General features: G+C 42.0%; 1 protein-coding gene across 7 annotated transcripts in view; it reads right to left on the bottom strand.

Moving 5' to 3' along the window:
* The window catches only part of USP48 (ubiquitin specific peptidase 48), a 91,786-nt gene that overhangs the window by 3,254 nt on the left and 62,945 nt on the right, over nucleotides 1-25,587 (bottom strand). For 6 of the 7 annotated variants that reach the window (XM_047869299.1, XM_047869297.1, XM_047869300.1 and 3 more), the window contains 10 exons: nucleotides 23,638-23,762; nucleotides 23,352-23,474; nucleotides 23,012-23,073; nucleotides 22,034-22,144; nucleotides 20,096-20,226; nucleotides 19,649-19,755; nucleotides 12,338-12,442; nucleotides 7,429-7,584; nucleotides 2,271-2,396; nucleotides 840-888 (listed from right to left, as the gene is read on the bottom strand). In XM_047869299.1, the coding sequence (XP_047725255.1) occupies nucleotides 840-888; nucleotides 2,271-2,396; nucleotides 7,429-7,584; nucleotides 12,338-12,442; nucleotides 19,649-19,755; nucleotides 20,096-20,226; nucleotides 22,034-22,144; nucleotides 23,012-23,073; nucleotides 23,352-23,474; nucleotides 23,638-23,762 (1,095 nt within the window). The remainder of the gene's footprint in view (nucleotides 1-839; nucleotides 889-2,270; nucleotides 2,397-7,428; nucleotides 7,585-12,337; nucleotides 12,443-19,648; nucleotides 19,756-20,095; nucleotides 20,227-22,033; nucleotides 22,145-23,011; nucleotides 23,074-23,351; nucleotides 23,475-23,637; nucleotides 23,763-25,587) is intronic. The other variant, XM_047869298.1, reaches the window with a different exon arrangement.

Genomic DNA, 25,587 nt, shown 5'->3' with positions numbered 1-25,587 from the left:
TTAATTTTTGAGCTTTCTTCTGCTTCCTGCATGGACTGCTTCATTTAGCTTCCTTTCTTGAGGCTCTTCATGGACACTGTTTCGTTCCAGACCCTCACTCCTCCACTGTCTGGTTTGGAGGTGCCCATACTTCATACTAGTGAAGTATGAGGACTGGTCAGTGGACACTGGTGGGCCTCACTGAAGGGTTACTGGGAGATGAAGCACTTTAAAAAAATACCTATCTGTAGGTGATTTTTTGAATTGGCCGGTGTCCCCCGAGTGCGATTTAGCTCATCGCTCCTGTGTAGGAGGCAGAGGCAGCTGCCAGCATCTGAACAAAGACAGGGGTGTTCTCCCTGTCTGCCATGTAACAGCCTCATTCTCGCCTTCAAAGAGCTGAGAAACACATCCTCATTGCTCACGTGACGTCCCGGAGGGGAAGGATCCAGAGGAGGGGCTTGCGCTGTCTTACCGCTTCTTACATACTTTCCTCTTCTCAGGCTCTGACCTCACTCCCACTGTCGAAGTGCCTGGGGTCTCCTGTGCATCTGCCTGAGGCTCTACAATCAGAATTAACTTTGCTTCTGGTTGACCTTTTCTATTGCCAGGCTTACCGGTGTTTCAGTTTCCTCAGCTCAGCTAAATCATTACTACTCTGTTCTCAGCTTTCCATTTGCCCCATTTTTGCACCCGCCCTTCTCTATGATCTTCCAGGAGAAAGAATGTAAGATTCCACCCTAACAACACGTAAAACTTTTTCAAAGTGAAAAGTAAAAGCACCGTTAGATGGAAACTTCACCAGGTGTAATTACCTCTCCTTCTAGCAACTTCAATTCCTAAAACAAATGTGTCTTTACCTTGCATGACATCATCCATTGCAGCATAATCTGCAATCGGTTCATCGGCCTAGAAAAACCAACGAAGACAAGTGAAAACCAGGGCAGATCCTCACCACAGGGAAGGCGGGTCCACGTGTCGACCGGTGTTTTGCTACAGGACACACAGATACAAGCGCTGTCCGGTAGAGAGGCGGCCTGTCCAGGACTAACAAAGGATGTCCCCGCCTACAATGATGGGTCTACACTCATCACCCCCAAACCATACATTACATGTGACACTGGTTAACTGCTCTTAAAAACACCTTCCGATGTGGACATCTATTCCCCTGCGGCTACTAAGCACAAAATGAATGAATGTGAGTTAGGATGCCAGTGGTGACGGTGACAGGGAGCTGGTAGAAACCAGGTCAGACTGGTCCTCCAAAAAATAAGTTAGCTGAGAAAGACATTTTTGTTCCTCCTCGGCAGCAGGAAGAAATCACCCATTCCCCTTTCAGGACAGAAGCCAGCCCTGAGGCTGATGGCTAGCATAGACTCTAGCTGATCGTCCAAGGTACAAGTCCTCTGATAACATGGGCCATTTCAAGGGTTTTAGACCTAGGGTCCTTAAGGGCTCGGCAATTCTAGGTTTTCAGAATAATTCCACAGAACCTACAGTTGAAAGAAAAGCAAAAAGGAAACAGGGAATGGGCAGGCGGCAGGAGTGCGTGGAGGAGTGGGTATTATGGGCCTGCTCCTTCATTTCCAGGGCCCAACTGTATCTCACCAGGACTGAGGCTCCAGATACAAGCATGTGTCTCACAGTTCAAAATAGTGAACAAATACAAATACTCTACCGGGTGACGCAGTGGTTGTTTGCCACAGTGGGGATGATTCTGGCCACTAAGAAACCAAAGAGGCAAAGGGAAGGGACAAAACCCACCCGTTAGAGGAGGGTAGGGACAGAACTGGGCTAATGAGGCAGTTCAAGGACTCTTCAGGACCCTGCCTTTGCAAAACACTTTCCACCTCTCCTATCTACTGTACCTGAAGCCAATTTCCATGCCCTGGACAAAAATCCCAAGTCAACCAGAAGCATTTAGACCATCGTGGCCGAGCCTCATGTGTTACATTTGCTTCCCTGCTTGAGTGGCTGGTACTTTTGAGCCAAGAGGAAATGAGGGGATGGTTTAATACAAGTATGGTTAAGTAATTCTGCTGATCCAGAAGTCTGGGTGGAGGCTTAAATCTATATTATTTTTAACAAAAATGATGAAAACCCCACAAGAACCAGCGATGTTCTGATCTCCACTCAGTCTTGTGCAGCTGAGCCAGAGTGGGAGCGTCTGGAGGCCAGTCGCTTACTGGCACAGCCGCCCGAGGACCAGAGGCGATCTTCACCACTGTCGCTTGTGGGGGACAGGTCATCAAAGTTTTCTAGAATTCCTTACGTAAGGAGCCGTTACCTACCTTTAACAAAATCACAGATTCGGGAATGACGCCAAGCGTGCCGAGGGTGGCACAGTCATCACTTAAAATCTTTCCATCAATTGACAGATTCTGGTCGAAAGGAGCAACTGAAAACGCGTGCATGATCTGTGCCAATATAAAAGAAAGCGTGTATGAGGCAAATAATACTGAGACTTACACCCTACTGGAATAAATGAATACATGGATACTTTAAACAAACAAACAAACAAACAAACAAACAAAAGTCCTCAGAGTACAAAAGATATTACTCCTTGCAATCAGCCCACGGGCTCCACTCCTACGAATACTAGAGTCCTAGCCTATCTGAGAACATCCTTAGGAAGCCTGGTAGAGAACAATTATACCCACGGACCCTTTTGTTCTGCGCATTGCCGCCTCCCCGAGAGAGGGGGTGTGGGGAAATCAAAGGAGCAGGTGGACCAGGCCGGTAGCTCCTCTGGTTTTAAGGCCTCAGCCAGGACATGACAGTCACTCGCCTCATGCCCAGGTCACCCGTCCTTTTAACAGTCAAGTCAAAATTCTTTCCTAAGACCATCTTTAAATTAACCAGCAGGCCATCTGGATTCTTCCTTCTGTCCTAATTTCTTTAGCAAGCCTGGACTACATAATTCACCCTTGGGACTGCTGTATATTCTTAGATAGTCTTGCCTCTAGGAACCAAAATATGAATTTCTTAAGGGAAGGGACCCCTTCATAATTCTAGCCAATTATTAAAAAATTAAGTACATTCAGAGGCCCCTGGAAAGCTCAGTTGGTTGAATGTCTGACTCTCGATTTCAGCTCAGGTCATGATAACCAGGGTTGTGAGATGAAGCCCCACATCAGGCTCTGCGCAGAGCGTGGAGCCTGCTTGGGATTCTCCCCCCATGCCCTGTGTGCATCCCCAACTTTCGCTCTAAAATTAAAAAAAAAAAAAAAAAAAAATTAAAACATTAAATAAATTCAGAAAGACTACTATGCATAATACTTAAACATTTTTTCAAATTCACAAAAATGTCTTTTTTTTTTTTTTTTTTTTTAATCATTGCTGGGTAGTAATTACCAGTGGGCAGGTAAGAAGTTTTGGCCTTGGACAGGAGCACATGGGCACCTTCAATGATATGTTCTAATTTGTAACTTGGAGGGTGCATTCAAGAGTATCCATTTTATTATGCTTCATAGCTTACTTACATACTCAAGTGAATGTTTTATTATATGTATGTTTATTACCAGTATCAACGATGGTAAGGGAAAACCATCCTAACCTTTATATGCACGCTACTTCTACTCTCTGAATCTGGAAAGATGAAGAAGCCCTGAGACAATCGTGTGTATAATAGGGCCCAAGAGCTTTCCAAGACAAGAAAACTGTGACTGGAAAAGTGATTTTAATTGTGGCATACAGAAAATTAGGAACAAGGATAACAACACGGGCCTCCTCCATGTTAGGCCTGAATCTTAACTGGACTTCTCAAAAGGACACAAGCTTCTGAGAAACAGGTGGCTGTGGGGTGCCTGAGTGGCTCAGTCGGTTAAGCATCCAACTCTTGACTTAGGCTCAGGTCACGATCTCATGGTTGATCAGTTTGAGCCCCGTGTCGGGCTCTGCATTGCCAACGTGGAGCCTGCTTGGGCTTCTTTCTGTCTCCCTCTCTCTCCCTCAACATAAACAAAAAAAAAGACAACACAGATGGTTCTGTGGCTAACATGCACTGACATCATCAATCAACTGCCTTTAAATCGATAAGCCTCGGGGCGCCTGGGTGGCGCAGTCGGTTAAGCGTCCGACTTCAGCCAGGTCACGATCTTGCGGTCCGTGAGTTCGAGCCCCACGTCGGGCTCTGGGCTGATGGCTCGGAGCCTGGAGCCTGTTTCCGATTCTGTGTCTCCCTCTCTCTCTGCCCTTCCCCCGTTCATGCTCTGTCTCTCTCTGTCCCAAAAATAAATAAACGTTGAAAAAAAAATTTTTTTAAATCAATAAGCCTATTTCTTGTAAGAAGTACTAATAGGTCACTTCTACCAAAGCCAGCCCAGCACATAGGAATCAGGCAGAGGTAACCAGGTTACCAAAGAGGAATCGGGAGGAAGAAAGCAGAGTTACAATGGAGGTGTCCATTACGAACTTAATGTGGGCAACATTACAGCCGCTTGACTGTAGGAACGCCTGCTGGTATCCCAGAATACTGAGCGTCTTTGCACCAGCCCCATGAGGTCGGACAAAGCAAACACATCCAGACACGAGCACCCTCACTGAGGGGTGGATGCTCAGGACTTTATGTACTGAGCACATGGCCAAGGACACTTAACAACGAATGAAGCTTTTATGAAGAAGCCACCAGGAGTCAAATGCTTCGTTCAGTGCGGGAAATAAACATTGAGTGAGGAACCCCACATGGGAGGCGTTCAGAGAGTGAGGGCAGAACATGGCGGGGCTGGTGGCAGAAGGTACATGTCAGATCTGGGGAGCATGGAGGACAAGAAGAGTCGGTTCTACAGCTGGAGGCCAAGGCAGGTTTGTAGGAGGTGCCATGAAAGATGAGCAAGTGTTTGCTAGTGAAAAGAGCACACTCTACTTCAGAAGAAGGGAATAAGCCAATCAAGGGCACGGAGGCCTTTGGCACAATAATGCACAAGCCGTAAAAATGCCTGAGTATAATTTAATAGTATATAGGTGCAGGATGCCTGGGTAGCTCGGTGGCTCAGGCGTCTCAGCTCAGGTCATGATCTCGCAGCTCTTGAGTTTGAGCCCCGCGTCAGGCTCTGTGCTGACAGCTCAGAGCCCGGAGCCTGCTTTGGATTCTGTGTCTCCATCTCTCTCTCTGCTCCTTCCCTATTTGTGCTGTCTCTCAAAAATGAATAAACATTAAAATATAACATATGTTATATAGGTGCAGCATCCCTAATCTATGGAGCATACGAGGAACAACCATATGCTGTCCTAAGGGGAACAAACCCTGTCCTAAGGGGAAGCCACCCTGCGCTCCTTGCCAGGACGCAAGGGTGTGTGGCCTAAAGGAAACGCAGGGGCGATGGCTTCACCTGGCAGCCATCCATCCTCGGCACCACCGTTTCCTCCTTACTAAGGCAGGCAGCGCGACTGCTCAAAACGTGTCTGCGGGAAAATGAAGTAATACAACTGAACACCGAACATCTTCTGCAAAGGGAGATGAACCAACTGTAATTCCATTTACTTTACGGTATCAGAGGTGGCTGAATTAATCATCAGGCAAGACAAACTTCTTAAGGTTTTAAGCCACACTAAATGCGGATGTCTAGAATAAAACATTTATACTTTTACAAATGATGCCATCCTATTAACTTGGAAATGTACTCTCTCCATGAGGAAAGGCTCCATCGAACGTAAAAGAGGCATTTACATACTTTAAAAACAAAACAAAACAGCCACCACCACTAACTGAGGGCCACACTCGTGCCCACCACAAACCCCAATGCTGGCCAGGCTGCCAGGCAAAAGGTCACATCTAGTGGAGGCTTTCAAAGCTACCACCACTGAGCAGCAAGGGGAAATTACATTTCACTGCCCTTTCCTTTGACTCTGGATCACGGCGGCTTCAAAGCCCGGGTGGGGGAGGAAGGACACTGCAAAGGACCCACCGGAGAAGAGCACGTTGGGGGTTTCATCTGAACTGCTGCTGGCTTCTAACAGCTCCTCCGTGCAGGTAACATGTTCCTAAACAGAGGTTATTTCTGCTGACTTTTGATTTGTTCTTCAAAAATGGTAGTCCGTAATAAAAGCAGCACAGGCTTTTTAAATGTCTTTATCCACAGGGGCTCTTTTTGTAATTTAAAGGTTTTGAATGTTCGAGGTTTACCACTGACAGGCAAAAAGCCGGTGACAGAAACAGGCTTTCTCAGATGTAAAAGGTACAATAACAGAGTAAAGATATTATGCCAACACGTTTATTTTCAGAGCCATGGGTTCAACTGAGGGAAATACTGTTCCCAGGACAATCTGGAACATATAACACCCTCAAAGGAAGCCTGTATTTTTGCCTCAATTACAATGATAAATATCAGCAGCAAGAAAAAATGCAGAACCAGTAAACTATGCCACATGAAAGCAGCAAAGAGGGAAATTTGGTCGACTTTCTGGATATGTATCAGTGTCTGAAACCGATTAGGGGCCAGATTTCTTCTCTTTTTTTTCACGGGCATCTTGAACTTATCAGAGCCTCTTGCCTAGATTTTGGGACATACCACTCATTTACAGTATTTCAGTATTGATACGAAGAAATAACAAAATCATCTAGGATTTTCAAAATGCCTACACTGCATTCACTCAACAATGCTTGCTTTGGGGAGGGGGGCACGAGGGAGTGAGACGGAGAGGAAAACAATCTAAAACAAATCTTTAAAAACCCATTTGGAAAACATCACTCTATAAAGAGAGGTAACTTTAAAATTCTATCAAGTAGACTTATCTGACACCAAAAATATTGTGGTAAACAAATTCTAGGCTCGCCCAAGTGAATGAACGATGCAGTAGCTGCCTTTTATTTCCCCTTAAGTTTCACAGCAGATCCTGGTAACCGGCTCAAACACTTAGTAAGTGGTCAAAGGAAAACATACAGCACGGTAAAGTGAGGGAACAATTAACCCTGAACAACCTCCGCGTTCGGCACATTACAGGGCTCTCGGTGTTTCCCATAAGCTACTCAGAACTTGCCCACGGTTTCAGAATCCAAACCACTTTCACCTTCACAGAAAGAAAGATTCTTGGCTATTTTGTGTGGCCTCTTAAAAAATTACTTATTTTTAAGTAATCCCTACGCCCAACACGGGGGCTTGAACTCATGGCCCGAGATCAAGAGTTACCGTGTTCCACCAACTGAGCGAGCCAGGTGCACCAGATCTCGGCTATTTTGAAAACTTTTTTTTTTTTTTTCAAACCTCGGCTATTTTGAAAACTTTTTAAAAGAGTTATTTCAATTTATTGAAATTTATTACTCAATTTATTGAATATATTATTCAATTATTCAACTTATTCAGGCGTTATTCTGAAATCAAAAGAAACCCCCCTCTCAACGGATTAACACCAGGAGGATCGACCCTGAAAGAAAACAGAGACATACATAAACACAGGGCAAAGCAGGAACGCAGGAAGGTCCCTTCTAAACCAACATTGTAATTTCCTCACCTGAATTTTCAATTCTTTTAGTGTCTGATTAGCAGAAACAAGAAGTGCTTTCTCACCACGGACTTTTCTATGTCGCATACTGCGCCGAATGACTTGCTTTTGATAGGCTATGTAATTCTGATGGGTTATCTTTTGCCGCTTCGTCCCTCCATTGCTCTAGAATAAAAATCCAGAACAAACAAAGCACTGAGATGATCCACTCTGTGTGACCCATGCTCATAAAGTTCATCAGATAGACAAAAGCAATTTACTTACTGGTCCCTTAACCATTTGAAATTCAGCGTCAACAATGAGTAGAAACTCACCAGATCCTTACTTAGTAGGCTCACATAAAATTGGAAAAGAGGATGTGTAAGATATACCAGTAACTGCACGTAAGCAGCAGGTTTTTGTTTTTGTTTTCTTCAAAAAATTACAATAAGAACATTTAAAAGCAAAATGGTACGTTTGAACCTTCACTCAGAAAAACACACGTGATAAACTAAAAAATGTTAAGATTACTAAATTTAATCCAGAAACAACCTGAATCGTAATGTTTGTATTACACGATTTCTTTTGAGAAGGCGAGGAAGCTAAGTACAAACAGCTGAGAACGTTCAAAAGAAAAGACAGTATTAATAAAGACATCAACTTGGTTTGACTAAAAACGGGACACACTGTGTGTGCCTCTTGATGGGATCAAGAAAGAGCTCTGTGAAAGATCTTTGTGAAAAATTTTAGACCTGAATCTAATCAAACATTGAGAGCCGATTTCCAATGTACAAACAAACTGAACTCAATAATGTATGGGGGCGATCAGCTGGACCAAGGATCAGGGACAATCTACACGACATTGAAGGTCAAAGAAGAAAAGAAAGGGGGTAAGGCGGTAGGACTGGCCTTCTAGCTATGATACAATGTACACCCTGACAGTTGCTTGGAGGAGGAAATACTATTTTACATCTTTGGGATACCTGGAAAATTCTGAGTATGGGCAATAGGACACTACCTTACTTATATGCTGCTTTAAGTATGTATGTATTTTTAAATTTTAGAGAGAGCAAGGGAGCAAGGGAGGGTGGGGGGAGGGAGGGAGAGGGAGAGGGAGAGGGAGAGGGAGAGGGAGAGAGAATATGAATATGAATCACAAATAGGCTCCATGCTCAGCATGGAGCCCAACTCAGGGCTCAATCACACAACCCTGGGATTATGGCCTGAGCTGAAATCAAGAGTCAGATGCTCAACAAACTGAGCCAACCAGGCACCCCTGATTTAAGTATTTAGGGGTGAAAACGCACGACAGATACTATTTACCTAAAGATAGTTGGGCAAAATATGCAGGCATACATACATACATATATATGGATCCAGAATTCCTAATGCGCCAGTCTTAAGAAAAAAATGAGAGAGAAGAGCCAAATGTCTTTCTATGACACCCCCATAAACACTTCATAAGGAGGCTAAGAGTCAACAGTCTTCTGTTAACCAGGCCAAGGAGTGAGAGGCACAAGATTCCTCAGACAGTTTTCCCCCGCTTTAATTAAATGTGGATGAGGTAAGCCCCAGGCCCTGGCTCTGGTTTCTGCAGTTGTCACTGAGTGTTAGCTGCGCATGAGCAGAGTGGATCAGGGGCCATTATGGACACAGATGCCACATGCTCATTACTAACAGAGATCCAGGGATTCACAAAGCAGACAAGGATCGGGACGCAAGCAGACAAGAGCACTGGCTCAGGGTGACACCTGCTGGCTGGGCTCCACGCAAAGCCAGGTTTCGCTCTAGCCCCGAGGCTACAGAGATACACAGGTGGTTCTAACATTCGTTAACAAATTATGTGGGGGACACCTGGTTGGTTAAGTGTCTGACTTTGGCTCAGGTCAGGATCTCACGGTTTGTGGGTTCAAGCCCTGCGGTGGGCTCTGTGCTGACAGTTCAGAGCCTGGAGCCTGCTTCCGATTCTGCGTCTCCTTCTGTCTCTGCCCCTCCCCTACACACGCTCTGTGGCTCTCAAAAATAAATGAACACTAGAAAACATTTTTTTTTTTTTTTAAAGTTATGTGGCAAGTGGAGTTAAGGAAAAAGAGGAGCACCTGGATGTCTCAGTCGGCTAAGCATCTGACTCTTGATTTTGGCTCAGGTCATGATCTCAGGGTTGCGGAGATCGAGCCCTGCGTCTGGGGCTCTGTGCTGACGGTGCGGAAGCTGCTTGGGTCTCTGTCTCTCTTTCCCTCTGCCCTCCCCTGCTCATGTGTGCACATGCTCTCTCTCAAAATAAATAAAAACATTGAAAGATAATAACTTAAAAGCTGATGAAACATTTTCCTTAATCTCATCCGCAGGAAGGAAAGATGAAGGTGGACCTAAATTCTCCAAATTAGGAAGGATAAAAATATCTACAACGTATCCAATTTTACTTTAGAAATACAAAACACAACCAAATTACAAATCCCTCGGCATTAGGCAAGGTATATTTTTTAATGGCTCTGATTTTAAATGGGTCCAAAAGCTTTTCCCAGAATTATTTTTTCAAAAAAAAAAAAAAAAAAAAAAAGAATCTAAATCCAAGTATGTGACAAAAACCAGCCCACTGGTTTTAGATGGCTTTCAATTACCTAAGCGATATCTGACACTGGGTGCATTATTAACCTGAACTGTAGAAAAGGTCAAAGTCAAAGGGACTGGGTTGATCTAGCTTAGAGAGGGAAAAAAGAGGATTTGTTCCTCCCCATTAAGGACAAGTAGAGATGCATCATTTCCTATTACAGGGATTTAAAACCGTAATTACAGAAGCTATCTGTACTGAACTGTAATACATTACAAAGAAAATGTCTGAGGACCCTGAAGGTCTGAAAAAGCTTGCCATTCTTCTGGGACCATCTCCTCTTTTCAAAAGGAAGGCTACATTTTTTTGAGGGTCGAAAATATTTAAAACATTCTAGAGTATGACAATATCCAAACAAGGAGAGGGAAGACAGAAGAAAATTATAATGTACACATAAAAAAAAATTATAGCGTAAAAAGTGATGTTTCCCAGCATTCTCTGTCATATTTGTAAATACGAAATCCGCTGTCATCCACAACTAAGAAGAGTAATTCCACATCCACTCTTTAGAAAGTGCTGTGGTTATAACCACCATGAATAAAAGTAGACATTCAGAAACGTTGGCTTCCCAAAATTCTAAATCACTTGAAAATGTAAAGAGATTTCGCAATTAACTCAGGCTGAAGAGCAAAGCTTGAAATAACGGAAACTAAAGACAATATGAACTTACATATCTATCTTTACAAACTAATTGACAAAGTTTATCTCTTTATTCAGAAAATGAGTCGGCGACAACAGATTTGGGAAAGAAGGAGATTCCCAACTGATTAGAAAACCACACTTCCAAGAGACAATCATTAAAACGATGTAGTACTGCCAGCCAAGCAATGAAAGAAACTAGAGTCCTCAGTCTGGATGGAGATGTTCACTGCCCTCCACAAGCATGCAATTTTAATGTATCAACTAAAGTGAGCAAACAAACTAGTTTGTGGGTGTGGGATTTGCAAGATGGATTCTACGAGGCGATGGGGACATGAGAAGAGTTGATGACAAACACGGTTAGGAGTTAACCACAAAGATAGGTCTGCAAACGCCAATCAAGAGATAATCTCAAAAGCCATCCCAAGAGACAGAAGACCTACATCGACAAAGATACGAATAAGCACGGTATTTACAATGTCCCGTCAAAACAAAACAAAACAAATAAGCATTCCTGTAAAATTATGGGTCTGGCTCCTTCTGAAGCAAGGGGCCCTCTGATGTGGACCGAATGAAACACAAACTGGCCTCACAGAATGGCTAACCGAGGTGAGCAGGGTGGGACCCAAGTTCCCGGTACCGTTCCCTGACAGGTATTGACAGCATTTCAGGAGCGGGAACAAGGAGGGGAAAATGTGGATCTCTCTCTGTGCCGGGTGGAAAACTACAAGTAACATTCACTGCGAGAGACCGAAATTCCAGCCAACAGGGCTTTTCTGAGTTTCGTATGGTGAAAATGAAGTTCAGTCAGTATCAGTGTGTCCAGATAGTTCTACTCTGTTAACAGATGTAGCTGAGGGAGAGTCTAACACTTGTATTCCTTTAGGGAGAAGGTTAAACATAGTTTGGCTACTCTATTTTAGCAGCAAAAAATAAACAAAGAAAAATAAGTATCTCAGCTGATACAACTAATTGTAATTAAGGAGAAATTCCATGAATTTAAGGTATCTGTAGAATACCCTGGAACTCAGTAGTCTTGACTTTTTGGGAAGCTGAAACTTATCTACACCTTAGATCAACCATATTCCCAAGTTATTCCCCGTTCTTAATACCCTTTCCTCCAATGTCACTATGAACATGCAGAATATAAGCAGGATAGAACATTATAACAGAATACACACGCAACAGGAAACTTTAAAAGGAAAACATTAAATTCGTCACAAGGAAATAAGAAAGACTAACGCTGATCTGGTCATTTTACTAACACCTTAATTAGAAACCCAGAAATCTCTTCTACAAATTCAATTACTAAGACCATGGTTGATTTTGTCTGTAATGAGGGAAATGGAGTTAATTTTTTCATACTTAAAGATTCGATGATTAAGCAACACACCAAGATATGTGTCTCGTTTTAGTCTTCTTTTCCAGCTAACGATTTGATCATTGTATCTTAGCCTGTGTTACTTAATAGCAACAAATACATCAATTCTGGAATAATGCAGTTCATGGGATTTTGAGGGAAATCAGGGCCACTACTGTGTGCCACCAAAAAAGTGAGGAAAAGAGGGCAAAAAAGGAGGCCAAGAAACCAACGTCCCACGCGGGGTACAGACATATGTCCAGGGGCAGGGAGAGGCTGCTTTCAGAAAAGCCGAAGGTAGGACAATGAAAAGCAGCTTCGACACGTACTTGATTAAAATCAGGATCTTTTTCTCCATCTGGTTTAGCTTCTTCCTTATCCTCCTCTGTTTCAGAACTACTCACATTCAGCTCCGGAACTGAATCCTTCATCACCTGAATGCAAACACAGAAAGAGAGAGAGAGGGAGGGAGACAAGAGAAGAGAGGGAGAGAGAGAGAGGGAGAGAGAGAGAGAGAAAGAGAGATGGTCAGAACCTTGCAGGGCAAGCCTTGGATGGTGTGGGGGCTTTATCAACAGTGGGATAACAGACCAAGCAGAGGATCAAGACTCAAGTTTCTTGTGCTCTTTTAACATGTTAGTTTGTATCCTAGGACTTACTCTCTTCTGTATAACGTGCTCATCATAAATGTAAGTAAGCAGTATCTGCAAGAGTTGCTACTATCGGGCTTTTACAATGATGTGATTTTGCAGAAGTTCAAAGAGGCTCTAAGCTTATCCTGGACCCTAGCACAGGGGCTGTCAAACAACTCAGACAATATTCCTTACGATTGAGAGAGGGAAGGATAGAAGGGCAAGTGCTCCTCTGTATTGTGAAACACTGTTGTGAAACCCCAAACAAACAATAAAGCTTTAGATAAACTGGATACCATTTTTTCTAATGTATTTATTTTGAAAGAGACAGAGAGCATGGGGGAGGAGCAGAGAGAAAAAAATCCCAAACAGATTACGCCCTGACTGCCCCAAACCCTTTAAGAGGCTGAAACTCAGGAACCGTGAGATCTTGCCGTGAACCTAAGTCAGATGCTTAACCCACTGAGCCACCCAGGCGCCCCAAATGGATACTATTGTAGATACAATTGTATACAGAGACTAACAGGCACGAACACAGAGACATTTACCCTCATTAACTTCATTTTCTCAGCAAAATGAGGAAATAAAGGCCTTAGTTCAACTTGTAAAGGAGAACCCAAGAACTAAAGAGCTTAATTTGTAAATTTATCCTCCTAAAACAATGTGTTTGGAAGCTATCATCAAATAAAAAGTAGTTTCATCTTGAATTCCAGCAATCCTGCAATCAACTTAATGACATGCACAGAGATCTGGGTCAGGATCTACCTAAGATACTAATATACTAAAAATGTTCCACATCCAATGCACAGCAAGTTTTCACACTCCTGTTCCCAAAACACACCTCCATCTGTCTACTTCATTCTCTTAGAGATAAATGCAAGGGGCTCTAAACGGACCCTCCTTATTCCTTCCTGTTCTGCCCTTGCGAATTCCAAAGACCATGGCCATGGCAACCTTTTTAAAGCATAAATCATATCACACTATGACCTTGCTTACAACTCTCCAGTAGCTTACATCTATACCTGGAATGAAACCCCAAATCCCTGGTATGAAGTATAAAATGTGATAGGATTTGCTCCCCCACTCCATACCACTATACATTGATAGAGGAAACCTCACTTTAGACCCATCCTGTCCACTATGGTAGTCACTGGCTGGCTGCATGTGGCTCTTTAAATATAAATGTATTAAAAATTCAGTTCCACAGCCGCCACAGTCACATGTGAACGGTGGCTACCATATCAAACATACGGCACCGACACAGAATGTTTCTATCGCTGCGGTAATCTCTACACATGACTCACTCTGCAGCTTAAGCACATTAGGCTTACCCTCTGCCTGAAGCTCCCTTCACAGGCTGGATCTCTGTGCTCCACCAAACCCGTCCATTTCCCATCTAACACCGCCAACTCCACCTCCTGCCATTTCCCCCTTTACCCTGCTCGATTTTCTTCAAAAACACTCGTTCCTGCGTTATCATCTTATTAATTTGTGGGTTCTAGATCTTTTTTTTAAATCGAAACGATTGATATACAACACTATATTACTTTTATTACACTGCGAAATGTCCAAGAACGCTGGTTCCCTTTGCCATCATATGTTTGAGATTCACTTTCTTGGCAAATTACAAATCTCCAATATAACACTGACTACAGTTACACTATATACATTATACACTCTGGGTAGCCGTGCTTCATTACTTCATAACCAGAGGTTTGGATCTCTTGATTCCCTTCACCCACTGCACACATTCTTCAACCATTTAAAATTTTTAAAATTATTTTTATTTAATTTTTTTAAACATTCATTCTTTTTTTTTTTAATTTTTTTTTTCAACGTTTATTTATTTTTGGGACAGAGAGAGACAGAGCATGAACGGGGGAGGGGCAGAGAGAGAGGGAGACACAGAATGGGAAACAGGCTCCAGGCTCTGAGCCATCAGCCCAGAGCCCGACGCGGGGCTCGAACTCCCAGACCGCGAGATCGTGACCTGGCTGAAGTCGGACGCTTAACCGACTGCGCCACCCAGGCGCCCCAACATTCATTCATTTTTGAGAGAAAGAGAGAGACAGAGCGTGAGTGGGGTGGGGCAGAGAGAGAGAGGGAGGCACAGAATCCCAAGCAGGCTTCAGCCCACCCCCGCCCCAAGCTGTCCACACAGAGCCTGACAGGGGGCTGGAACTCACAAACCATGATGCTTAACTGACTGAGCCACCCATGTGCTCCTTCACCCATTTTTTTTTTTTTAAATTTACGGATTTATCATTTTGAGAGAAGAGAGCAAGAGCGCAAGTGGGGGGGGGGGAGGGGGAGAGAGAGGGAGGGGGAGACAGGGAGAGAGGGAGAGAATCCCAAGCAGGCTTCATGCTGTCAGCCCAGAGCCTGAAGCAGGGCTCAAACCCGGAGACCATGATCTGAGCCGAAGTCAAGAGGCAGACGCTTAACTGACTGAGCCACGCAGGAGACCCAAGGTAATTGTAGTTTTGTAATATAGATTGAAATCACAAAGAGGGCTGCCTCCAGCTTTTTTCTTTCTCAAGATTGCTTGGGCTATTGAAAATGTTCTGCGGTTCCATACAAATTTTAGGATTGCTTGGTTTTTACTTCTGGGAAAAATGCCATTTCAATTTTGATAGGGGTTCCGCTCAACCTGTAGATGGCTTTGAGTAATGTTATTTTGACGATACTAATTCTTCCAATTCATCACCAAGGAATAGCCTTCATTTTGTGTCTTCTTCAACTTCATCCATCTTACAGTTTTCAGTGCACAGATCATTTCCCCAATTGGTTAAATCTATTTCTATTTTCCTTTTCATGGAAGTGTAAATGGGATGGTTTCTTTAATTTCTGATAGTTTGTTGCTAGATGTATAAAAATGCAACTGATTTTAAGTAAGCTCTACGCCCAACATGGGGCTTCAACTCATAGCCCTGGAATCAACTGATTTTATTATATATTGATTTTGTACCTTGCAATATAATTAAATTTGTTTGTAAGTTCTAACAGTTATTTGGTGAAGCCTTTAGGGTTTTCCACATATAAAATCATGTCATGTGTCAAGAGTGATAGTTTACTTCTTCCTTTACAGTTTGGACATGTTTTTATTTCTCTTTCCTGCCTAACTGCTCTTGCCAGGATTTCAAATACTATGTTGAATAAAATTGGTGACAATTGACATCCTTGTTCCTGATCTAAAGGGAAAAACTTTCACCTTTTTACTATCGATGATAATGTTGGCTGTGGGCTGGTCATACATGACCTCTATCAAGTTGAAGTATGATCCAACTCTATCCGCTTTATTGAGTTTTTCTTATAAATGGATAATACACTCTGTCAAGTGCTTTTCTGCATTCATTGAGATGATATTATTTTATCCTTCTTTTCATTAATGAGGTATTTCATGTTGACTGATTTGCAGATGAATCATCCTTGCTTCCCTAGAATAAACCCCACTTGATCACAGGGTAGGTTCCTTTTAACATACTGTGAAATTTGGTTTGCTAATATTTTGTTGAGGGTTTCCACACCAATGTTCACAAGAGATACTTGCCTCTAATTTTCTTTTTATGTGGTATCCTTGCTGGCCTTGAAAACTGAGAGCATTCTCTCATCTTCTACTTTTTGGAAGAATTTAAGAAGGACAGGTATTAAATCTTTGTTTGGTAGAATTCACTAATGAAGCTATCAGGTCCTGGACTTTTGTTTGTTGTTTCATGATTCAGTCTTGGAAAATTATGTTTCCAGAAATACATCTACTTCTTGAAAGTTCTCTAGTTTTCTTGTAATTGATTTCCAGTTTCATACCATTGTGATTGGAATAGATGCCTGATAATGATTTCCGTCTTCTTCAATTTACTGACTTATTTTGTGGCACAACATATGACCTATGCTGGAGAATGGTCTATGTCCATTTGAGGAGACAGTGCATTCTCCTGTTGTTGGATGGAGTGTTCTACATATATCTATCTATCCATATCTATCTATCTATCTATCTATCTATCTATCTATCTATAGATATATATCTATTAAGTTCATGTGGTCTTACAGGTCATTTAAACCCATGTTTCTTTATTGATTTTTTTGTCTAGATGATCTATTCATTGATGTCCCACTGTCAATGTATTGCTGTCAACTTCTCCTTTAGCTCTGTTAACATCTGCCTTACATACTTAGGTACTATGTTGAGTACATACCTGCAAATGTTATATACGTTTATGTTCTTGTTGGATTGACTTACCCTTATGTAATGACCATCTTTGTCTTACTACACTCTTTGTTTTAAAATCTATTTTCTCTGATACAAATAGCCTTCTTTTGGTTTCCATTTGCACAAAAGAGCTTTTCCTACCCCTTCACGTTCAGTCTCTGTGTGTCCTTACATCTGAGATGAGTCTCTTATAGGCAACATATAAGTGGCTGATAGGCCTTGTTTTTTGTGTCCGTTCAAGCTACTCTGTGTCTTTTCATTGGGGAATTTAGTCCATTTACATTTAAATTAACTATTAATAGGCATTTACTTATTGCCAATTTGTTGTTTTCTAGTTCCTCTCTTCTCCTCCTCACCTCTTCTGTCCACTGATGACTTTGTTTAGTGCTATGCTTTGATTCTTTTCTCATTATGTTTTGTGTACCTACAATAGGTTTTTGCTTTGTGGTTAACACAAGAGTCACACTTAAAATATACTGGTATACGGCAACTTAAATTTAATCATATTCTAAAACTGTTTTTTTAACACCCCCAATGTTTTATGTTTTTAATACAATTTTCTACATCTTTTTATTTTTTGTATCCCTTAATTATTGCAGATATAGTTATAATTGCTACTACTTTATCCTTCACACTAGCTCTATCAAGTGATTAATCCACTTCCTTTACTATATATTTACCACTGAGATTTTTACTTTCACATTTTCTTATAACTAATTAGTCTCCTTCCTTTCAGCTTAAAGAAGTCCCTCTAATTTCTCACAGGGCTGGTTTAGTGGTGATAAACTTTTAGTTTGTACTTACCAGGAACACTGTTGATCTCTCCTTTAATTTTGAATGATATCCTTGCCAGGAATAGTGTTTTTGGTTGAAAGTGTTTTTCCTTCAGCCCTTTGCATAGCTCGTTACTCCTGACATGACAAGATCTGTTGGTAAGTCTTATGGAGATTCCCTTGTAGGTAACAAGTTGTTTTTCTCTTGCTGCATTTAAGATTCTCTAACGTTTGAGAAAATCTTCATTAATGTATCATAGCGTGGAACTTTTTGGGTTTATTTGACTTGGAATTCTCTGGGCTTCCTAGATTCAGGTGTATGTTTCCTGTCCACATTAGGGTAATTTTCAGCCGTTACTTCTTCAGAGAAGTTTTCTGCCCATTTCTCTCTCTCCCGTCTTCTGGGACCTCTACAATGCGTATGTTGTTCTGCTGCATGTTGTACCATAGGCCCCTTAAGCTAGCTTCATATTTAAAAAAAATTTTTAGGGGCGCCTGGGTGGTGCAGTCGGTTAAGCGTCCGACTTCAGCCAGGTCACGATCTTGCGGTCCGTGAGTTCGAGCCCCGCGTCAGGCTCTGGGCTGATGGCTCGGAGCCTGGAGCCTGTTTCCGATTCTGTGTCTCCCTCTCTCTCTGCCCCTCCCCCGTTCATGCTGTCTCTCTCTGTCCCAAAAATAAATAAAAAACGTTGAAAAAAAAAAAATTAAAAAAAATTTTTAGCTGCTCTGGGTGAATTCTGCAGTGTCTTCCAGATCACTGACCTTTCTTGTATTTGATGTAATCTCCTATGGAAATCTTCTAGTATATTTTTCAGGTGAGTTATTGCATTCTTTGGCTCTGTGACTTGTTACTTTCTTGTATCTTCTACCTCTTGGTTGAATGAAATTCTGTGTTCATCAATTATTCTCCCAAATTCTGTGAGCATCTTTATGACCTTTCCTTTGAACACTTTCTTAGGTAAATTCCTTACCTGTTTTGTCACAGGTTTTTTTGCTTCTTTGTTTGGGAGTTTTACCTTGTTCTTTCATTTGGAACCCATTCTTCTGTGTCCTCATTTTGCAGACGGTTTCTATGGGTTAAGTGGAAATATCTCTCCTGGGCTTGAAGGAGTGGCCGTGCATTAACACTGAAGCGTATTACTATTTAACTTTCTCTTACTTCTAGTTTGTCAAACTGACTGTTTCAGAACTGGGGGGCACAGAAAGGCAGTCCCCTCTGGCCATGAGAGCCCAGTGCCCAACAGGCATCCTCTGTGGATCCATTCCCCATAGCTTTATGGTTCTCAAAGGCTGAGGTACCTGTGGGTCAAAGCCCTTCTTTCCTCAGGGAGGAGTTCCATATGTGTGAGATTTGTCCCCCACAGTGGGTTGCTGTGCAAGGAGGTGGTGTTTTGGGGGAGACGGTATCTCTGCTACCCATCTTGATGTGTCCCCTTTATCTTCTGTGAAGCATCTGTTCACCTAGTTCTCAAGTTCCTTTCAAAGGGAATTATTCCACATGTAGCTGGATATTTGCTGTATCTGTAGGAGGAGGCTAAGTTTAGGATCTTCCTATGCTGCCATCTTGAACCTCCTCCCTTTCTGGGTTTGGTCCTGATCTTCTGCATGAGGTACAAATGTTCTTTGTTCACCCCCAGCACAGAGCCCAAGGCGGGACTTGAACTCACAAACCTGAGATCTAGAGTCAGATGCCTAACTGACTGAGCCACCCGGGCACCACAAGAGATACAAATATTCTTGAGGGCAGACACCTTGTCTGTCTTTTTCACCATGGTATTCCCTCCATGCCAAGACCATTCCTGGTACACAGCTGACATCCGATAATTATTTGTGGAACAAATTAATAACAAAATCCACATACAATCAAAGTAACTATTCATTTTCACTCCTTATCCGATTTCTATTCTTATGCCAAATAGCTCCAAGGAAAGACAAATGTGATCCTAGGCAGGCCTCAGTGAAAATCCAACCGCAAGTCAAAAAGCAAGCTTGATCATTACTGGTCATGGCCACAAGAGGGACTGGTACCTTTTTATTATCCACAACTTTATGGACGTAGATGGTGGCTTGAGTGTATTCACGTAGGTCCCTCTGCTGTTGACATAATAAGCCCTCTCTGCATTCTGGACAGAGTTCTAAAGAAACAAAGTAAATCAGAAGTGGCTGAGGAATTAACGTCAAAGAAAAAAATATATAAAAACAAACATCAAAGCTACCAGGGAGCATTCATTAAATAACTATTACTCATATTTTCTATTAAGGTATTCCATTGAATGCGTTTACTATCAACAAATAAATAAAGACACAAATAATTGAATGGGAATAGGATAATTCTCACCTGGGGCGTATTAGTTTGGGACCAACACATGCTCTTTAATTTTAAGTAGGGAATACAGCAGTGACATCCCCTCCTTCCCTCTTAAAATGTCAACTTTTAACTACACGAAACATAAACAGATGAATATGAAAACTTACTTGGCTCAGAAATATATTGTGTTTCTGAAGGGTTTACATCTCCCACTTCAGTTCTTGTGATTTTAATTACATGATCCACGACAAAGAGCTTTTGAATCATTTGCCACTCGCCGGGCCATATGAGAGCTATACTGTGCAAAAGAACCCAACATGCCTTAAGACACATGGAAACGAAGAGAACTAACATAATCCATTAGTCTCCCAAAACCAAAACATCAAAAGCAATATTTAATACAAAGAAGGTAAAAAGGAAAAGATACATCTTCCTCAACAATGAACACTAGATTTCCTCATACAAAACAATGGTGTTACAGCAATGAAAGTAAAGGGACTATAGTTACAGGAAGCAATATGGCAACAATTTCAAAACCTGAAACTGAATACACAAGTTAGTTACAGAGGGATATCATATAATGCCCATTTATATAAAACATTTTAATATGCAAAATATTAGTGTGTGTGTGTGTGTGTGTGTGTTTAAGTAGTATTCCTGAGGATGATAACCCTCAGCATCAGGCCTGTGGTTACCGCAAGGGAGGAAGAGAGAGAGAAAAGGGGGAATGGAAGAAACGATAAGTACCGAGGGACCTTAGATTTTATTTGAACTGTTTTTCTTTTTTTTTTTTTAAAGTCAATTTTATTTATTTATTTTCAATTTAAAAGAGAGAGAAGGGGCAAGTGGGGCAAAGGAGACAGAGAGATTCTTAAGCAGGTTCCATGATCAGCACAGAGCTTAAAACAAGGCTCGATCCCACGACCTGGTAACATGCATGACCTGAGCTGAAATCAAGAGTCAAACGCTTAACTGACAGAGCCACACAGGCACTCCTGAACTGTTCAACTTTTAAGCTGGCTAATACACACATTTCTTTTATTATTACAGACATTTTCCAGATGTCCAACATTTATAGCACCCACCCTGCAAAGAGGAAGGAAGGAAAAAGAGAGCTGGAGAACCTAGAAGAAGAAACAGATTAACTCTAAGCTTCCATAAATGATGGTAAAGTATTGACACGAATAACGAACTCCCCACCTCTAGCTTAGTGCCAAAGAAATTGTTATTTGTGTGTTCTAATTTTCAGTTTATAAGGAATATCAGAGGCATTCTATCTTTTCTTACACAGTTAAAAATTATTTGAAAAGATCAAATGGCAACATCAGGAGTGAGTTTCATATTAAGAGCCCTTATGGAAGCACTTAGCAGGTGGCACACAAATTTCCATTTTAAGACCCCAGAATTCCTGACGACCAGTTCAGTGGCTCCGCTCTGGTGCCATGCTGCCTTCCTCCTCCTCATCTGTTTCCTGAAGCCTGGGGGCTACAGGAAAAACAACTACAATCAAGATCCCTGGTGATTCTGGGATGCTGGAAGACATGTGCTAGAGAGGCTGTATTGGTACCCGAAGCTTCTGGAAGAAGAAGGCAGGGCTTCAGGAAGGACAAAGCACAGAAAAAGAACAAGGTAGCTTCAGGGGGCTTCTCGCCTGTTAGGGAGAGACAGTCTTGCTTTCTTTAAAAAAAAAAAAAAAAAAAAGTTAAGTGCTCACTCTGGTGGAGTTTATGAAACAACACTCCCCACAATTCAGCAAAGGCCCAGATTCTTCAAACAGACTGCTTATGTCAGAGGAAAAATAACCTAAATATACTTTATTAGTCATTAGAAAAATCACATGGAGGTGCCTTGGTGGCTCAGTCGGTTAAGCATCCTACTTTGACTCAGGTCATGATCTCGCGGTTTGTGAGTTCGAGCCCTGCGTCAGGCTGTGCTGACTGCTCAGAGCCTGGAGACTGTTTCCGATTCTGTGTCTCCCTCTCTCTCTGCCCCTCCCCCACTCACTCTCTCTCTCTCTCTCTCTCTCTCTCTCTCTCTCTCAAAAATAAATAAATATTAAAAAAAAGAAAAGAAAAATAAAAATCACATGAAGAGAAGAAACTCACAGTTTAGAATCTTCTTTGGTCATGGAAGCAAATGTAAACATGAGTCCCCCATGGGGGCACAGAAGAGCACTGTTTCCAACCGATGACACGGGACTACATCTTGTGGGTTTTCTATTCAAAGGAGACAAGGAGGATCAACACACTTCACTATGGCAATGACTTCAGATTTTTAAAGTAATTATTTTAAAATTAGACACACATTTAAAAGGATACTAGTTAAATAAATGTTTTCTTAAGATTATTTAACTTAAACAAAAGAAAGCTTTTAATAGGTGTAAAAAAAAAAAAAAAGTAACCATCAATGGTACCATGATCAGAGTCCATACTTCTTAATTTTTATTTTCTTTTTTTCTTTTTCTTTTTTTTTTTTTAATGTTTTTATTTATTTTTGAGACAGAGAGAGACAGAGCATGAGCAGGGGAGGGGAAGAGAGAGAGAGAGACACACAGAATCCGAAGCAGGCTCCAGGCTCTGAGCTGTTAGCACAGAGCCCAACGCAGGGCTCGAACTCACAGACCGTGAGATCATGACCCGAAGTCGGACGCTCAACCGACTGAGCCACCCAGGCGCCCCTTTATTTTCTTAAGTAGGCTCTATGCCCAACATGGGGCTTCAACTCATGGCCCTGAGATCAAGAGTCACATACTCTACCGTAGGAGCAAGCCGGGTACCCCTAGAATCCATAATTCTTTTTTTTTTTTTCAATGTCATTGGAATTTTGACATTTATTTTTAAGAGACAGAGCACAAGGGGGTGGGGGGTGGTGGGCAGAAAGAGAGGGAGACACAATCTGAAGCAGGCTTAACTGTCAGCACAGAGCCTGACGCGGGGCTTGAACCCACAAACTGTGAGATCATGACCTGAGCCGAAGCCGGATCCTTAACCGACTTGAGCCACCCAGGCGCCCCTAGAATCCACTATTCTTAAAAATACTAAAGTGAACAACAACAAAAGGAAATAGAAAATGTTGGGTTCTACCTGACAAATTTCCGCCATTCTTCTACAAAGAACTGTGACACAATGTACAGGACATCTGTATCCTGGAACAGAGAAGCACACACAAATGCCTGTTAACTCGGTGCGCACTTAACCGAAACCCTTTAGGGATAATGTTTTTCCATGTACTGTGGTTCTCCTTCTTCAAGTTTTATAACTAAAATGTAAATACAGCCCTCTGCCAAGGAACCGTAAGCTAGAATAAACCCACTGATTAGACTACCAAAAAATGAGAATCTGGGTTGTTCTGAAACAGTTCACTGGGAATTTGTCAAGAGCCTTGAAAAGGTAAGAATTCCATCCTTTGTGGGGATCATTATACCTCTGGCCAGTTACTGAGACATGGTCTGTTCTTGTCCTGGAACAAATTCGGAAGAGAAGTTTTTTGCTCGTTTGCAATCATCTTATGTAAGGCTTCATTTTCTTCCCCTTCTCTTTCTAAAATCTGAAAAAAGAGAACGAAGCAAGAGGTAATCAACCACCTCCTGCTGATGGCACAGGGCTTGCCTCCTCCCTACACCCCCATCAGAAGTACAATGTCAGCTCTGAAAAGTCAATCCAGGGAGGCGGCATGCGATCCCCACAGATGCCAGCACAACATTCAGTACCTTGCACTGTGAGCAGCATTCTCTGTAACTTGGAAACTCAGGAGCCTTTGGAAAGTACTGTTGCAGTTTGTTCCAAGCGTCTTTAGAAACAAGTCGTCTTTCGTTTTCAGATATGCATAACTCCCCTGAGTTAAAAAAACGAAAAATTATATTTGGGGGAAAACAGCTTTAAAAGGTCAATATACATACCCTTCAAAAAATCTAGGGGCGCCTGGGTGGCGCAGTCGGTTAAGCGTCCGACTTCAGCCAGGTCATAATCTTGCGGTCCGTGAGTTCGAGCCCCACGCCAGGCTCTGTCTGAGCTGATGGCTCGGAGCCTGGAGCCTGTTTCCGATTCTGTGTCTCCCTCTCTCTCTGCCCCTCCCCCGTCCATGCTCTGTCTCTCTCTGTCCCAAAAATAAATAAACGTTGAAAAAAAAAATTAAAAAAAAAATCTATCTTCTATTGCTTAAACTTTAGGAAAATTTGTATGTATTCTTTTCCTTATTTTCTGTAATTTGCACCCTCTTTCCCTCGTTTCAAAACTCTGTAGATTTCATCTTCAAGGTCATTTAATTCTAAAGGTGGTAGCCTTTCCGGTATATGCTTCATCTAGGTCTGTGGTTGAAAAATTAGGTGATAAAATCACATAGATGAGACCAGGGCCGGGCAAGAAAGCACTAATAGGGCCTGCAGGGATCCTGGTGCCCCTGTGACAACGCAGGGGTGTTCAAGAGAAATGCACCTCCACCCACAGTTAAATGCCACACTTGCCTACAGGTTTTTTCTTTGCTTTTATTTTTAATGTTTATTTACAGAGAGTGAGAGGGAGGGGAAGAGAGACAGGGAGAGTGAATCCCAAACAGGCTTCCCGCTGTCAGTGCAGAGCCCGGCGTGGGGCTTGAACCCACAAACCTCGAGATCATGACCTGAGCTGAAATCAACAGGAATTTAACAGACTGAGCCACTCGGATGCCCCTGTGGTTCCAATTTCTATTGTTTGGCTGCTCCCGGTTGATAAATTAGTAAACTGCATTTTAGTCATTACCCCAAAAAACTACCGTTAAGTTCTGAAAGCCATACATTTGCTTCTACCCCCGTAACTAAGAGTAATAAAGCCAGTGACCTTTCTAAATACTGTGTTGTCATTTTGGCTTTACATATTCTATGTAATAAATAAATGGAGAATCAGAGAAATTGGTATACAGACTCACTGTAGGTTGTTTACAAGGAAGCTGGGATATGACCCCAGGTCTGTCTCATCCAAACCCCACAATTTCTAACACCTCGAAATGCATCTTCTTACCTTACACCTCTTATTGAGCTTTGAATACTCAAGAAAAGGTTATTTTGCATTAAAAAAACATGACCAGAGAAAATAGGTCACACTGCAAAAATTAACTTTCTGAGCAGGCTGTTAAGTTTCCTGAGGCTATGAAGATCCACTCCAACACGTCTATCCCCAGACACAACCAGGGAATTTTTTTTTTTTAAGTTAACTGGTTTATCAGATGTTAATTTGGTGCATCTTTTTCGGTGAAATACGATGCAGCCATCAAAAAGATTACAGTAGGTTTTCACAACTGATTTAGAAAAAAAACTCCAAGGCAGTTATAATTTTAAAGGGGTTTCTTTCCTTTTTCCCAAAAAAGGACTAAAGAGGACGTACATGCTATGTATATACGTACATGGTATAGCACGGTGTGGTTCAGAAAAGCAGTGTGAATAAAGTAAATAATACAAACACACACACACACATTAATAGCATGTCATGTTACCCATGGATGTGTTGCCCTTGTTTTAATAAGAGGTTATTATTTTTTTTAATATATTTTGAATTTTTTTTTACATTTATTTATTTTTGAAAGACAGAGCACAAGTGGGGGAGGGGCAGAGAGAGAGAGGGAAACACGGAATCCCAAGCAGGCTCCAGGCTCTGAGCTGTCAGCACAGAGCCCGATGTGGGGCTTG

Source organism: Prionailurus viverrinus, chromosome C1, assembly GCF_022837055.1.
Source record: "Prionailurus viverrinus isolate Anna chromosome C1, UM_Priviv_1.0, whole genome shotgun sequence".
Taxonomy (NCBI): Eukaryota; Metazoa; Chordata; class Mammalia; order Carnivora; family Felidae; genus Prionailurus; species Prionailurus viverrinus.
Note: the sequence above shows the minus strand (reverse complement) of the source record. Positions and strands in the feature narration are given on the sequence as shown.